Raw genomic sequence first — 16,916 nt, forward strand, 5'->3', positions numbered from 1 at the left:
ATCACACTCCAGACACCAATCTGGTGAATTTGTTAAGAGTATTAACGGTTTCTAAGATGATATATCCTGAAAACTTTATTGGTCCTCTGACTTTTCCTCTTGCACCACCGTGAAGTTGAAATTATTAGCATTAAAGGAGAAATTTGGGACAATATGGCCTGAATTTTTACATTTGCGAAGAAACAACAGTGTTGAGGTTTTGTCAATGACGTCTATTTACAGTCTGATTGTCCCTGTAGATTCAGCTGGGAGATAATACCAGCTGTTAGTGTAATCAAAGTACAAAATAAACTTTCAAGAAAGGAAAAACATGCTTGGGTTTCATTACTAAACATAGAAATACAACTGTGTACCGTCTGAATTCAAGTTTCTGTCTTTTGCTGAACTAAGACGATACGATACGTTACGATACGATACGATACGATACGACAGGTTACGTTGCGTTACGATACATTGCGATATGATATGATACATTATGATACGTTACTTTACGTTACGTTACGACACGTTACAATACGATACGTTGCATGGCGTTACGTTACGCTATGATACGCTTCGATACATTGCGATATGATATGATACATTATGATACGTTACTTTACGTTACGTTACGACACGTTACAATACGATACGTTGCATGGCGTTACGTTACGCTATGATACGCTACGATACATTGTGATATGATATGATACATTATGATACGTTACCTTACGTTACGTTACGATACGTTACTTTACGTTACGTTACGACACGTTACAATACGATACGTTGCATGGCGTTACGTTACGCTATGATACGCTTCGATACATTGCGATATGATATGATACATTATGATACGTTACTTTACGTCACGTTACTTTACGTCACGTTACGATCCATTGCGATGTGATGCGACACGTTACGATACTCTTTATTGTCCCCATAGTGAAATCTGCCCTGAACTCAAATGCTGCACACATAAATGCCTCACGTAAATAAAGTTACCAAGTGAAAGATGAGCTTAATTGCTTCGTTTACTCATCATAAAACATGCTTTGTTCAAACTTAACATCAGAGCCGCTGTAAATCACCTCCATCTTCAAACTGACCCCAGTTGGTCTTGGAGGTTGTGTTCATGTTCAGGCTTCCAGATCCAGATGAACCGGGCCTCGTCCCCCTGACGCAGCTGATGTCGCTGCCCCCTTATGTTTTCGTGCTACCTTCTAATCCTGGCCTCACCTTTAAGTGAAATATCTCTTTTTGACGGATTGTCATGAAATACTGTGATTGCATTTCCTTCAGCCACACCTGTACTCAGTGTTAAATTAATATTAGCTAGAAACTGTTTCAATTGGCCCCCATGAGACCTTACACTTAAATTACAGAGTAATCACCAAAGTCAAGGCAGCACTCTGGTGAAGGCGTTAAGAGGGAAATACAAAAACTACCTACTAATTTACACAGTGAGACACTTTTCCTTCTTCTTCTTGCAGGCAAATAGCGAGATTATGAAGCCTGTGAGGCTCGTCGAGTGTTCACAACACTCCTGTGTCAGGAGTTCGATGGGTTCATCTCTTTATTCTGCTGCAGCACCACAGAATAAACCTTCAGAAGACATTTTTCAAATTGGCCTTGAGAAAAGTGGATTTCTCAGAGAGGCAGGAACACGTGGACGCGTGTTGTCATGACTGCTGTCTGGGTTTCATGTTGCGTCGTGTTGTTCGTCTGAGGAGCACATCGAGCTTCAGTGTATAAAAACTGACCTTCTCTGACATTAGAAAAAGCAGCGCTGCTCTTCAATAACTCCACTGGTCTTGTGTGTTACAGGAAAATGTCCCCGTGCAGGTGGAGAATCCAGAAAACAGTCCGGCCGAGGTGGTGTCAGCCATCGACCAGCCGCCTCCACAGGTACACAACTCCTGATGATCACCACGAAGCACGTAGGACACATAAACTGTGGAGCTGAAGCGCCTTCACAAGAATTAATGCCAGCATACTTATCATCACTCAGTTGTGTAATGTCGTCTGGGGCTCTGGAGGAGACCAGTCTGATAAAAAACACCCTGATGACCACATTTACAGCAGACAGTCTGCAGGAGAAACTGTGATTTGTTTCATTTGCACTGGAATAATAACAGAGTCAAGTAGTTTTAAAGCTTGACCCATGACAAATGTCAAGATGTCTCTCTCATTCTGGTTTAAAACTTTATGAAAGTGCAATTCTAAATCATCCTTTAAAGATGACTTTTAAACACATCGTATGTCATTTCTTTTTGTTGTGAACACTTTTGTTTATTGGGCTTTTCAGTGGACAAGTTAGTGACGACGGTAAATATACGTCTTCCTACTTGGGACAGCAGAAATATCTACTAATATTTAATATTTATAGAGGAGGTCTTTTTAAAAGATTAATGTTATTTCAGTCTCCACTTTTTCCAGGAAGAAGCGACAGGTTACCTTGATAAAACAATTGATTTATCTACTTTATAGACATTTTAATGCAGAAAATGTTCATATTACATCACATAACAAAATAATTTCCCAGTCTGGGATCATTAAAGTAATTCTATCTATCTATCTATCTATCTATATTATGTCTTTAACAAACCCTAAAATCAAATGTTTTTGCCAATTCCTACAAAAACTTGAGTTCTGAAGGGACAAAATCCTATTTTGCCCACTTTTTGGTATGTTTTTGGGATAAAATCTCTCTAAACTTTATAAAAATGAGCTCTGAGATGTGTAAAAAAGGCCTGCTGGTGGAAGTCGACGGAGGACTTGGAAGGACCGCTCCCCTTTTTCTCTGCAGAGCCGGAAATTCTCAAAATTTATTCATAATTTATGATTCATAAACAGCAGAAGCTCATTTTGCTCTTTGGTGGTAATTATATTTTGTGTGTGTGTGTGTGTGTGTGTGTGTGTGTGTGTGTGTCGAAGGTCCGGGCAGCAGATGGAGACCCCAGAGGTCTGTTATGGGTTCTGGATGAGGAGATGGTGGCACCAGGCTCCAATGAGAACAACGCCCTGGAGAGAGTCTGCCAGTACTACAGCAACACTGGTAAACACACACACACACACACACACACTCTCTCTAATTGAGTGCTGGATATTCAGAGTGTGCGTGTGTGTGTCCCTGCAGTGCGTCAGTGCGAGCAGCCCCTGCAGTGCGAGGTGAACCACCTGATGGGCTGCGACCCGATCCGTTACGACCTGACGGGATGGTTCGGTCTGATCCAGAACAACCAGTCGTCTCTCAACGCCATCTGCCTGCTGCAGAACTCCACCATGTGAGTCTGTTTTAGACTCAGTCTGACTATGTTGTTCCATTAATACCCCACAGAACTAACAAACACATCAGAATAAATACATGCATCAGTTATTGACAGTATTTAACACTTATGTCAGAGATTATTTATTGCCTGTTGTTGAGAACGTGTTGTTCTGTCCCATGTGATGACCTGCTGCCCTCCTGGTCTTCCTCAGAGTGGAGGTGAAGTCCATGTTCAGCCCGCGAGCCTCTCTGCCTCCTCTGTGTCGAGGTCTGGGGGGTCTGGAGGGCGGCAGCCAGCGCTCCCTGCAGAGGAACGGCACCATCAGGAAGACGTTCAGCGGAGGGATGGCGGCCATCCGCAGACTCTCCCAGTGCATCGCGGTCAAAATACAGGCGGTAGGTGTAGCAGTGCACGTATCACTCCGTGAGAATATTCATTAAGAGCCACCAGATTGATTCGATCTCTCCGTCAGGACGCTCTGGTGAACCTGATCCGTCGAGCCCGGCCCGTGTTCCTGCAGTGTGTGATCGCCAAGAGCGACGCCGGAAGTTTTGACGTCCCGGCGCTCAGAGTTCAGCTGCACTCCACGCAGATCCTGTCCGCCCTGCAGCTGCACCGCACAGGTGAGCCTGTAACCATGGCAACCAGGGGAGGGGATGTAACTGAGTACATTTACTCCTGAGGGAAACATTTGTACTTTTTTTACATCACTAGAAAATCCACTGACATCTGTTAGTCACTAATCTTCTCGACAAACTTGTATTGAGCTTGTTGATTTATTTTTTATTAGTTATGAACTTGACGTTTAATTTCCAAGAGAAATATCACAGTTTGTTATTCCATCTTTCAAAATAAAAGCTGGACAGTACTGTGTGTAAGACGCAAACTGGACAGAAGCTGTTGAAAAAGGCAGAGCAGTCGTCTTGGACTTTGACATCCCATCCGACTTTCGGAATCCGATTCAGGGAGGAGGTGCGGTTTGAAATTCTCGACCAGGTACTCGGAAAATCTGCCTTCCCAGTTCAAATGGAACGCACCACAGGAACGGTCTTAAAATGACAAGATTGCATCAATAGTGTGGAGTTTAACATCCTGTGAACTGTGCAGGCTGCAGTCAGAGCAAGACATCAAGGATCAAATCGTTCCGTGTCCTTCTGCACGCCAGGACGCAGAATGATCTGAGAAATAAAAACGAATGCTGTCGGATAAATTATAACGAGCGCAATTTTATGATTAACCTTCCGCTGTATTGTTTTTTTAAATTCAAACTTGCTTTAATTGGAAATCCCTCCACCTCAGTGAGAGCCGGATAACCTGCACAGTTTGTGTTTAACAAGCCGAAGACGTCGTGTGTGCTGCAGTATTTTCATTTGTTGCGTTCCCCGCGGCGCTGCTCCTCATTACCTCCCGCCTCCTCTGAGCTGTCTGGATGTGAATTATCTCTTAATTTGTTTGAGCTTTTTAAGCCGCTGCAGAGATCAGTCAGGTCATGGATCATTTTTACCTTGAATATCCAGATGTTGCTTAAACAAATCTAATGTCTCCTTCTCTCTCTCTCTCTCTGTCTCTCAGGTTTTCCGGAGCACATGACTTTGAGCGACTTCAGGTGTCACTTCCAGGCGTTGTCTCCGCCAATTATGAAACGTTACGCCTCGATGTTTGTCAGCCACGACGAGAGAAAGGTCAGGTTGCTCATTGCGGCAGCTCTCGCTCAGACAAACCCTCTGATGTGCAGCTCTGAATGAATAAGTTTGTTTGCCCTCTCTGTGCTTTCAGGCGGTGGAGGAGCTGCTGGTCGAGTTGGATCTGGATAAAAAGAGCATCGTCGTGGGCGCCAGCAGGGTGAGAGCTCCTCTAACCTGTCGTCATGGGGATGAATCCAGCTGATGTGGTGTGTTCATGGATCTCCTTCTCTGCTCTGTCTAAGGTGTTCATGAAGCGAGGGGTGCTGCGCTACCTGGAGCAGCAGAGGGACCAGCAGGTCACCGGCTGGTTGGTCAATCTTCAGGCCGCCTGCATGGGACATCAGGCCCGGCAGAAATACCGCAGACTCAAGGTTAGTGTCTCGCACCTGTACGCAGAAAGCAGAGAAGTTCTGGTGCCGCTGTAGAAGCAGGGGATCTGTCTGCCTTTATGCAAACACCTGTGTGTGTGTGTGTGTGTGTGTGTGTGTCTCCAGGTGCAGCAGATGGCGGTCACCTGTCTGCAGAGGAACCTGCGGGCTCTGAGGGTCGTGGCCAAGTGGAGCTGGTGGAAACTTTTCTGTCGAGTGCGTCCTCTGCTCGACGTCAACATGGACAACGAACGACTCCAATCTAAAGAGGTACGAACACACACACACACACACACACACACACACACACACACTTGATACCACTGAGCTCTGCATAAAGACTGGAAACAAGGGGAAACAGTATAGCCTGGCTACGTCTAAAGGTCGGAGCAGCATCGGACTACCACCTCCTCTGCAGCTCACTGATTAAAGACCCCTTCACACCAACCTGACATCGAAGAACTTGCTGCAAGAAAGGTTGACTTTCGCGTCAGCACTTGAACACACCACAGACACTCCGGTTGGAGGCCAACAAGCGTGTTTGCAAAGTTGCTAAATGGCCCTGGTGAAGAGGTAGAGGACAGAAATACGGATACTACAGTGACACGCTCAGCTTTCCTTCTGTTTTCCCATTCTCTTTTCTGCACTGATCCGCTTACCTGAACAGCCGATCACAGTGATTTCTCTCTCCAACGAGCTGCCACCGATTCCACATGCTGAATTGGCCAGAAAGCCTCTGACAGGTGCCAACGGTGCGTGACACACCGCGCTGATTAGAGCCCCAGATACTGACAATGTATGACAGCCGACCACCAGCCTGGTGTGACGGCTCCTATACACGATATACCTCCCTTCTTTTAAATATGTATGAAATCCAAAGTGCAGAAGCAGCACTTTGTGGTTTTTCCAGGCAGTTGTGTGACTGTTTCTTGGTCTCAAAAAAATATATCGCATGTGAAAACGGACATCAAATCGGACACAAGTGATGACTTTCTCTGCATATAAATGAAAATATCCACATGTGACATTTTCACACGTGTTTTCTAGCAGCTCGAGTGTGACAAAAACATTGAAATGCCACAAAGGAAATATCCATTGATCAGTCTGAATAATATTCATTCAGTCACAACCTCAGGGAGCAACAGGTGGTCGTCACAGGAAAAGCTTTACTAAAGATGTTTTCTTCCCGTCAGGATGAGATATCGGCTCTGAGACGACGCCTGGAGAAATCAGAGAAAGAGAGGAACGAGCTGAGGCAGACTGCAGACAGCCTGGAGACCAAGGTTTGTGCTGCAACACACACACACACACACACACACACACACACACACCGTGCTCATGTTGGTATATGTGTGTAGGTTACAGCTGTGACGTCTGAGCTGAGCGATGAGCGTTTTCGCGGCGATGCCGTGGGTCAGGCTCTGGATGTGGAGCGGGCCGAGAGACTCCGGCTCAGCAGGGAGAATAAAGACCTGCAGGTAGGCCATGGGTAACTGACAAAGTAATCTATTACTAATCTGTGACACTTCTCTTTTCACTAATTCGTTGAACTCTTAATACTTTATGTTTCGTCTTTACAGTCAAACATGTCTTTTCTTTGATCAGGCGCGTCTCGACCAGTGTAAAGTGACCATGGAGGCCCTGGAGAAGCAGCTGGAGGAGGAGAAGCAGAAAGTACTGAATACTGAGAGTCAGAGAGGAGCAGCGACAGGTAAAAGACCAGGAAGCTCTCGGAAAAAGAAAAACCATTCCCGTGTCTGTTGTTGTTATTCTGGAGACCACTGTACGTCTGCAGTTGCCACGGGTTACATGAAAAGGATGTGGAGTGGCTCGGCTGTGTGAAAACAGAAATGTTCTTCTTTTCTGGCTTTGAAACACGTCCGTACATTTCCTGTCACGTTTAAGCAACAACACTAACAGCTGTAGTTACACAGCGACACTCATTTGCATCGACCCTAAACCTTCCAGAGGTACTGTGATCCACCGTCATGCTCTTATTGTTAGAGTCGCCCCAACAATCAGGTTGAAACAAAAATGTTTTTTGATATGAGGTAATTTCATTCACAGACGCTTCCACTAAGTCTGCTGCTCACAGTGAGCACCTTACAGAAGCAATTTAAAGAGGTCATATGATGCTTTTTGGGTTTTGCCTTTCGTTTATGGTATTATTTCACATTTTTGTATGTATAAAGGGTCTGCAAAGTGAGAAAGCGCCACACCAAAGGGAGTCTCTCCTACAGAAAACACTCCTGTACTGCCTGAAAACGACTGCCGTTGTGTTAATATATATTTTTATATATTTATTTTTAAATATATACGGCTGTACCTCCGTGATGCTTACCAGCTGTAGCAGCGTTATTTTTGATCACACTACCTTGCTCTGCATGACCTGCCCTACTCTGCCTGTTAAGTAATGTACAGCTCTGATCAAAGATTGAACAGAGGTGAGATGTCTCACTTTGTAGCCAAAATAGAGCGCTCAAGACACAGTGTGAAAACAGCTGCAATGCACTAACTAATGTGTTTTTTGCAAATTAAAGTACATAAACCTATTCTACTAGGAACCTCAAATAAAAGTATTAACATGAAATTTTGAATTATTAGACCTCTTTAAAAATCATTACAAAAGCTAATTTAGCATTTTAAAAGAAATACAAATGTCTGTAGACATTGCTGTTAATAATTTAAAGATTCATCTGCTACCAATTCCTTTGGTATCAGATTATTTAAAATATTTTTATAAATAGTGAAAATATAATATATTCAATCATTGGTTGCTGAGATAAACACATTTAAAAGTAGGAGAGTATGTTAAAGAAAGAAATGTAACTAATTTCGATTGATCATCACAATTTTATATTTGAAAAAAATACCAGAAAAAAAGACATTATTTCACATTTAATTTGTATTGTGTAACTACTATTTATTTAATTTTCTCAATGATTTTTGGCCAAATTAGGAGAAATACAGAATTATGAACCATTAAAATAATTTTGTCATTAAACTAGCTGTTTGTTAATTTCGTAATTTGGTTAAATATTAAATTAAACTGCACTATTTAAGACTTCAATAGGTGTTCGGGGATGTTTGCAGAAGGAAGAACTAATTTTTTTTTTATCACAATTCGTGGTAGTCGGCGAACCGCAGCACGCGGAGAAAACCGTGACCGGGATTGGAACCCGGGACCTTCTTGCTGGCTAAAGGACAAGTAAATTAATATTGGAAAGTCCGGTTGGGGAAGGGTCTCAGTCAGCTATGTCAGGGAATTCTAAGTTAAAGTCATGCCAAGCTCCAGTGATACTGACACCACCCTCAAGGAAAAACTCCCAATCTAACCTTCTAACAGGTGAAACTGTTAGAGACCTTGGGAAGGACCACTCAAGAGGAGATCACCTTCATGGACTGATAGGTGCCAAGTGGCAAGCATGACAAAAGTCGGGTCAGGGTCTGAGTTTATTGGACAAGTCAGGGTTATTCCCTAAAGGTTTTTTTTTAATCGGTTCCAGTAGTAGACACATGGTTAAGTTGGGGTGAGGTGAATTTGCACTGCACTCTACATACATATACCGCCTGTACAGCAAGAAGGGATGTATCTGCTGAATCTGTGGTTCTCAGTGGCTCTAGTTCTCGATCCACAAAAAACCCTCCCTTCGGTCTGTATGGAGCCTGTATTTCAGATGGTGTAGACGATGCCAATTTCAACTCATGGTGTTTTCTATGTGCGTCAACTGGCGGTAATGTCGTGTCAAATGCAGTCAGACAGCCGGTAGATACACCAGTGTCACACCCTTTGGTTGTTTTTGGTCCCTTTGCCTGTTTTAAGGGAGCCTCTTGGATGGGTGGGAGGACTGTTGCAGACGGTGGAGGCTGTGTTGTCTGCCTTTGACGAGGAACCCTGGCAGATGGTACTTTTCTAGTCCTATCTCCGGCCTCACGTGGTGGTGGTGGTACTGGTCTGGATGTAGTTGGAGCCATCACTCCACGAGTTAGACCCACTCTGTTGTTTTGAGTAGGAACCTTGGCAGATGGTACCTGGGAAGTCCTATCTTGGGCCTCAGGTGGTGGTGGCGGTACTGGTCTGGATGTAGATGGAGTCATCACTCCACGAGTTAGACCCACCCTGTTGTTTTGAGTAGGAACCCTGGCGGATGGTACCTGACTAGTAATATCTCCGGCCTCACGTGGTGGTGGTGGTACTGGTCTGGATGTAGACGGATCCATCACTCCACGAGTTAGACCCACTCTGTTGTTTTGAGTAGGAACCTTGGCAGATGGTACCTGACTAGTCCTATCTTGGGCATCAGGTGGTGGTGGCGGTACCGGTCTGGATGTAGACGGAGCCATCACTCTACGAGTTACACCCACTCTGTTGTTTTGAGTAGGAACCTTGGCGGATGGTACCTGACTAGTCTTATCTTGAGCCTCACGTGGTGGTGGTACTGGTCTAGATATAGATGGAGTCATCACTCCATGAGTTAGACCCACTGTGTTGTTTTGAGTAGGAACCTTGGTGGATGGTACCAGACTAGTCCTATCTTGGGCCTCAGGTGGTGGTGGTGGTACTGGTCTGGATGTAGACGGAGCCATCACTCCACGAGTTAGACCCACTCTGTTGTTTTGAGTAGGAACCTTGGCGGATGGTACCTGACTGGTCCTATCTTGGACCTCACCTGGTGGTGGTGGTACTGGTCTGGATGTAGACGGAGCCATCACTCCATGAGTTAGACCCACTCTTTTGTTTTGAGTAGGAACCCTGGCGGATGCTACCTGACTACTCCTATCTTGGGCCCCACGTGGTGGTGGTGGTACTGGTCTGGATGTAGACGGAGCCATCACTCCACGAGTTAGACCCACTCTGTTGTTCTGAGTAGGAACCTTGGCAGGTGGTACCTGACTAGTCCTATCTTGGACCTCACGTGGTGGAGGTGGTACTGGTCTGGATGTAGATGGAGTCATCACTCCATGAGTTAGACCCACTCTGTTGTTCTGCGTAGGACCCCTGACTGTAGACACTTTACGAATCTTTGGTCCCACTGCAGGGGGAGGTGAGACCATGAAAGACACATGGGTTGTGATGAACTTGCTGGATGTAAGTGAAGGAGGTTCCTCAGGGGGCATTATTGGGGCCTGCGGCAAATGGGCATTCTCTGCAGAAGTCAATTAAATTAAAGATTAATTAAAAGCACATCAAAAACTGTGTGTGGATACACAACTTTAAACCCCTGTTACTAATTTATCACTTTGAATAAAGATACAAAACACATTTCTGACTGTATGTCCGCACTGATGAATTGGCTACAAATACAGGCAATAGTTGATTGTGGACATCTTGAACTTTATAATACTATATTTAAAATCTTAGCAACATCTTCTATATATATCAAATCCTAAAACTTACCCCACTGCTCTTGGAAGTTAAAGGCGACCTCCTTGGTGTCCCTCAATTCGTCCCCTCCTCTGAATTGCATCATTTCTTCCACATATTTGGACAGAAATCCTGGGATGTCATCCGGCTGCTCTAAGAGCGCTGCCCTGGACATACACTCCACCAGGCTCTTGAGTCCGTACGGCATACGTTTTCTGGCACTCATATTTGTTCGAGATGTGACGATAACCTTCCTCTCCTGTAGACAAATTAAGCAAGAGTGAACTGTGATCCTGAGATCTGTGTTACGCGAACCTGCTGTTATGTTCTGAAGCAGCAACAGATCAAAGCAATTCTGTCGTGTTCTAAAGCAGCCGGAACACAACGGAACTGCTTTGATGTATCAAAACGGGGTGAAGATTCTACTCCATTCAAATGATGCAGCATTCCAAAACACACACACACACACGCACACACACACACACACACACACACACACACACGCTTTAAGGTCCTTGTAATAAGGGTTACATAGAAGGCTATAAGTCCCTTTGAGATACTTTTTTTTAATAATATGTGTTAATAAAACTATATAACTGTTCATCTAAACGTGTTTATTGTTAGATTAGACTGCTTAAAGGTGCATTACGTAGTTTTGTGGGGAAGCAATTCAGAAAATCAGAAGAAAATTATTTTCACTCGTTTTGACATTTCTGTGTTTAAGAGACTAAATAAACAAACTCTCTTTGTTTTCACGACTGAATAAACAAACTGAGCTTACAAGACAACTCAATTTATACTGTTTGCATTGTTTACATGTGGCGGACCCTGCCACCTTTCTAGCTTCAAACTGTGTTCTGGGACCTTATTTTCCTCTGAGAACAGCAAAAAATGTTAATTTATGACTTTGTCTTATCACCTCATTAATATTGTAAATACATACCCATGCCCGTTTAAGAATGTAAATAAAAGCCTGAGTTTCTAATAACTGTTTCAAAAACATTACAAACACATTTACTAAATCATCTATTACGTCATTGTTAAACATTAACTAATGCTTTAGATCCAGTGGCTGAAAAACACAGATAAGAGTTAATAAATGCATAATAAAGTATTTTAATTCCAATAAATGACCTAGAAAGCTTAGGTAAAGTGAAAAGACACACTAAATGTGTTTGTAATGCTATTATAAACCATTCAAGTATATTCTTTATTGGTAAAATTGCAGGAAATATTACGTCTTTAGTTTTACTGCTGCTAAAGATGTCCTTATACAAATTAACCGTATAATCTAATTTGTTGTATTCATGTATGGATGATGAGGTTAGACAGGAAAACATGACCCCGGTTTACTTTCTATGAGTCTGTTAACATTTTAAACACATGAGATCGTCCAGCGTCTGGTAATAAAAGAACATTTTCTTATTCATATCCTTAATATGCAGGCTTAACTTTCCTCATTAGCAGCTTTGAATAAATTGCAAGAAGCTCGTTATTAGAATTTCTTCCAGTGGCTGCTTTGCTAAAAATTCATAAATTGTGAGCGGAAGCCCTGTGTTGTTTATTTACTTTGTGCTTGGAGGCTTTTGTTTCTAATCCAAGTTTTTTAAATTAAAGTTTTCTGATCACGAGACGACATATTACAGTAAATCAATGAAATCATGCAACAAACAGAACCAAACAAAAATACATCTTGGCACATATAAAAGTTAAAACAGCTTCCGTAAAGATTTTCGATCTGGCTAGCTAGCATGAAGTGTGAAAGAAAGACGTTACATTTCTTCTTTTTATCTGAAAAAGTAGGATTATTTCTGTGTTTCTTTCTTTATATACACTAAAAATTTAGATCAGACCTTGTAAAACTTCCCTCAGTAATAAAGCTGGCCTACAGTGGTCTTAACAGCAGGAAACCTTCTTTACTAACCACACAGGAAGCATCGTTACCTGCAGGATTACGTCTTCTGGAAAAACAGAGGATAGTTTAGTTGCAGTAAAAAAAAACTGGATGATCTTCTGGCCTCTGTGTCACCTGATTACTGAGAACTGGTTTCAGGCTCAAAGACAGAGAAATGTCAGGCCTTGCCCATCAACCCTGACAAAGTCACCTCCACCTCTCCCCCCACAGACAGCGAGCTGGCCATGCAGCTGGAGTGCTGCCAGACGGAGGTTGAATTTGTCCGCAGACGACTCAAACAGACGGAGGAAAAACTGGAGACAGAGAGACAGACCCGACAACAGCTCGATACCAAGGTGAGACAGGACACTGTGACGTGCAGCGCGGCGCTGATGGGAGATTAAATGTCTGAAGGTAATAACATTGTGTGTGTGTGTGTGTGTGTGTGTAGGTGGCGACACTGCAGGCCCAGCTGGAGCAGTCCAAGCGGAGTGTGACAGAACTGAAGCGTCACTGTCGGCGTGTGACCTCTGACCTCCAGGACGCCCGAGTCCTCACCGACAGCCTGCAGAGCCGCATGCACGAGGTGGACCGCAAACAGAGGAGGTCTGTGTCCACCTGTTCCTCCCAGACTGGTCGTCTTAGTGTGACGTATGATGTCCTGTGGCCGCATCTGCTTATTCTTTATTTTTTAGTTCCCTCACTGTCTATTGAATTACAAAATACTATTTTTTTTTAATGCTGTGATGTTAATTACCTCAACCTTTATATGGTACGATATCATACAATGCAATACGATACAATACAGTAGGGTACGGTAGGATACAATATGATACGATACAATTAGATATACTTTATTTTCCCCAAGACATAAAAAATGCCCTTTAAGACCATTTTACAATAAATGCATCAGGACACAAACCGATACGGTGCAATATGGTATGGCACGATGCGATACGATACGATACGATACGATACGATGCGATGCGATACATTACGGTTTGGTACAGTATGGTATATTACCATACATTGTGATGCAATTTGATACAATAAGATACAATAAGATACAATGCGATACGATACGATACGATACAATACGATACGATACAGTATGGTACGGTAGGATACAATATGATACGATACAATAAGATATACTTTGTTGGCCCCAAGACATAAAAAAATGCCCTTTAAGATGACCATTTAACCATAAATGCATCAGGACACAATCTAATACAGGGCGATATGCTACGGCACGCTATAATATGATACGATACGATACGATGCGATACGATACGATACGATATGATATGATGCGGTATATTACCATTCGATGTGATGCAATGTGATACGATATAGTAAGATATACTTTATTGTCCCCAAGACATAAAAAAGTGCCCTTTAAGATGACCATTTAATCATAAATGCATCAGGACACAATCCGATACGGGGCAATATGGTATGGCACGATACGGTACGATACGATACGATGCGATACGATACGATGCGATACGATGCGATACGATATGATACGATATGGTACTGTGCGGTATAGTACCATTCGATGTGATGCAATGTGATACGACACAGTAAGATATACTTTATTGTCCCCAAGACATAAAAAAGGGCCCTTTAAGGTGTTCTGCCATTTAACCATAAATGCATCAGGACTGTCTGTTTGCCCTTTTGATTTTGTTTTGGTTTGTTTTCCTCTCTCAGCCTCAGTCTGTACTGAAGGTACAAACCAATATGAAATTGAACTGAGAGTCGTGTTCTGTTTTTTGTCCCATGAAAAGAAGTCTGTCGAGGTCGGCACAAAGCTTTTGAATTCCCTCTTTCAGATTTTGCTTTTGTTGTTCGGCATTACTGCGAATGAACAGGATTAATGAGTTTATTAAAAAGGCTGCCGCTCTGATTGGTTTGAGGTTCGATGTTTTTTAGAAAAGGTTTTGTTGGAAGGAACCAGAAGTTCGAATCATACCTCAGTTTGAAGGTTTTCCCCTGGTTGATGAATCAGGACTGTTTATGAGTCCACAGCGAGGAAACGGAGATACTGGATGTATGTTTGACATAATCTTCAGGGTTCACGTTGTATTTGTTTCCAAGCGTTTTTAAAAGTGTTGGTGTTTATTGAAGTGGACCTGCTGTTTTCTGTGTTGATTCAGGTTCGACAATGAGCTGACTCAGGCTCTGGAGGAAGCCGACAATGAGCGAGAGCAAAAGGACAAAGCTTTTCAGGAAAACGCAACTCTGGGGACCGAAATATACACCCTGCGCCGGAACCTCCAGGTGTGTTTGGTTTTATTTTATTTTTTTATGTTTATACAAAAAACCCTGAGGAAGAAAACCTCTGGGAACAAATAATGACTCAGCTTCCAATGTCACAGACGGTCAGTTTGCTTCGGAGATTGGGATCGTTAGTGCGTTTGAATGTGGGGGAAAACAATAATGTCAGCAAACAAATACAATCAGTGACGATGGTGGAATATCAATGACCGCCATTCATCAAGTTAACCTGAAAAAAGAGCACGTAATCTATCGTGGAAATTACAGTTGTCGCTTGTGATTCATGAGCTGCTGTCACGGCGGTGAAGTGACGCAAATTGCATCATAGATCGATGAGTCAGAGACACGTGGCGTCGACGGCGTGTCATGTGACGGACGGTAAATGTTGCGCAGCTACTGAAAGGTCTGTGTCATGAAATCCACCGGCATCATGAGCCGACCTTTCACCGTGTGGAAAACTGCTTGAAAAAACATCGAGTCATCCGGTTCGGCTCCTCGCCTTCACAATTTTTCATCCTTAAGATGGAAACGGGATGCTGGACGACGATCAATAAGAAAGGTTAATGGATCATTTCAGGGGAGAACGACGTAGAAAATCAAATGTGGATGAAAGAACGTAAAGGGAAGATAGAAAAAGTGGAATGAAAGGTAAAAAAGATTACAGCGTCTGCATTGCGTTGAAGAGATATCCACTGAAGCTAGCTTCAGTCCGTCCCGGTCCTGAGAAATAAAAAATCAGTCATTGATATTAATAAAAACATTGATTAGGCCAGCTTTAAGATTTGGTTTGGTCCTCTCCTTCATCTTTTCTCTCTCAAAAACTCTCTTCATCCTCTTTGTTTTGGTGTCTGTGTTCCTTCGACTTGCTACGCCTCGGTTTCATTCCCCGTGTGGGAAAACCTGACAAAGTATCCCTGAGCGAGATTAAGCTGTTTAACCCGCGCCGGCTCCCGACGCGCCGCTGTAACCAGAGGACACAAACAGAATCTCTAAGTTTGGAGGATGAACCGAGTGTTTTGAGACATATCCGTGTGGGTGTGTGTGTGTGTGCAGGAGAGCCAGTCAGAGGTGGCCCGTCTGCAGAAGCAGAAGGAGGAGTTGTGCGCTCAGATCCGTGACCTCAGCCTGCCTGTCGACCTCGCCTCCGAGTCGCTGCCTGACCTCAAGAAGCAGCTTCGCCTGCTGGAGAGTCAGGCCGGCGAGAGGGCCGAGGAAATCACCGCGCTCACCGGCAAAATACAGCAGCAGCAACAGGTGCTCACAGAAAACACGTTCAGACACACGATCAGACGACGCTCGCTCGCTCGCTGCAGTCGTCCTCAACTCAGCTTCTCTCCCCTCTGACAGATCCACATGCGCTTTGAGATGGAGATGGAGCGGATGAAGCAGATCCATCAGAAGGAGTTGGAGGATAAAGAGGAGGAGTTGGAGGACGTGCACAAGTCCTCTCAGAGACGGGTAGGTCGACACTACAGCAGCGGTGAAAAGGTTGACGAGGGTCCTGATTCAAAGTCTGCATCGGGACAGGTATCAGGTATCAGATCCGGTCCGGAGCCACTTACACGACCGCCTCTGGATGATTGATGCATCACGTAGCCAATGAGATCTAAAATCCAGTAATATTTAGTTTATATCAGTTTGTAAAGCCCTAATCTTGGATGTAATGTGTTTTGGTCTTTGTATAGGCAGTTTTTCCCCCCTTAATACTTGTTTTTTTTGATATTTTATATGTATAAAGTTAGTGTGAATAAAGAAATAAAGAGCTATAATTAGTTTATGTTGCTCAGTCATCCAGCTCGTGGTCATTCTAAGTGCTGTATCGTGGCAACTGGACTTGTTTTGTTTGTTTTCTGTTGTTGTAATTAGTTTAATTCTCCCGCTGCTCTCCGTCAGGTGTATTTAGAGGTCGCAAAATGGCATTTTCTCGCCAGCCGCCTGGATATTTCCTCAGAAAAACAGGTGTTAAGTGTTCATTTTCAGCGGCATTGTTATTAAATTTGAACTTGGACCACGCAGGACTCTTATGATGTTGGACCCATTGTGTTTTACAGCTCACAGGAGAGGTTACAG

At 43.5% G+C, this 16,916-nt stretch overlaps 2 protein-coding genes and 1 long non-coding RNA gene across 6 annotated transcripts in view; 1 reads left to right on the plus strand and 2 right to left on the minus strand.

Moving 5' to 3' along the window:
• The window catches only part of myo18b (myosin XVIIIB), a 45,470-nt gene that overhangs the window by 14,757 nt on the left and 13,797 nt on the right, over window positions 1–16,916 (plus strand). For all 4 annotated transcript variants that reach the window (XM_030436233.1, XM_030436235.1, XM_030436234.1 and 1 more), the window contains 17 exons: window positions 1,807–1,887; window positions 2,917–3,037; window positions 3,119–3,266; window positions 3,463–3,646; window positions 3,724–3,874; window positions 4,824–4,933; window positions 5,028–5,093; window positions 5,179–5,307; window positions 5,431–5,574; window positions 6,498–6,587; window positions 6,663–6,782; window positions 6,910–7,015; window positions 12,795–12,919; window positions 13,015–13,169; window positions 14,726–14,849; window positions 15,900–16,100; window positions 16,194–16,304. In XM_030436233.1, the coding sequence (XP_030292093.1) occupies window positions 1,807–1,887; window positions 2,917–3,037; window positions 3,119–3,266; window positions 3,463–3,646; window positions 3,724–3,874; window positions 4,824–4,933; window positions 5,028–5,093; window positions 5,179–5,307; window positions 5,431–5,574; window positions 6,498–6,587; window positions 6,663–6,782; window positions 6,910–7,015; window positions 12,795–12,919; window positions 13,015–13,169; window positions 14,726–14,849; window positions 15,900–16,100; window positions 16,194–16,304 (2,166 nt within the window). The remainder of the gene's footprint in view (window positions 1–1,806; window positions 1,888–2,916; window positions 3,038–3,118; window positions 3,267–3,462; window positions 3,647–3,723; window positions 3,875–4,823; window positions 4,934–5,027; window positions 5,094–5,178; window positions 5,308–5,430; window positions 5,575–6,497; window positions 6,588–6,662; window positions 6,783–6,909; window positions 7,016–12,794; window positions 12,920–13,014; window positions 13,170–14,725; window positions 14,850–15,899; window positions 16,101–16,193; window positions 16,305–16,916) is intronic.
• LOC115592957 (uncharacterized) lies at window positions 3,378–5,561 on the minus strand. The gene is made up of 2 exons (XR_003986246.1): window positions 5,451–5,561; window positions 3,378–5,322 (listed from the first exon to the last, which is right to left on the minus strand). It is a non-coding gene; the product is annotated as an uncharacterized LOC115592957 (long non-coding RNA).
• LOC115592954 (formin-like protein 14) lies at window positions 8,207–10,988 on the minus strand. The gene is made up of 2 exons (XM_030436237.1): window positions 10,703–10,988; window positions 8,207–10,451 (listed from the first exon to the last, which is right to left on the minus strand). The coding sequence occupies exons 1-2, from the start codon at window positions 10,893–10,895 to the stop codon at window positions 8,797–8,799; spliced, it is 1,848 nt and encodes a 615-aa protein (XP_030292097.1). The 5' UTR covers window positions 10,896–10,988; the 3' UTR covers window positions 8,207–8,796.

This window comes from Sparus aurata, chromosome 12 (assembly GCF_900880675.1).
Source record: "Sparus aurata chromosome 12, fSpaAur1.1, whole genome shotgun sequence".
Taxonomy (NCBI): Eukaryota; Metazoa; Chordata; class Actinopteri; order Spariformes; family Sparidae; genus Sparus; species Sparus aurata.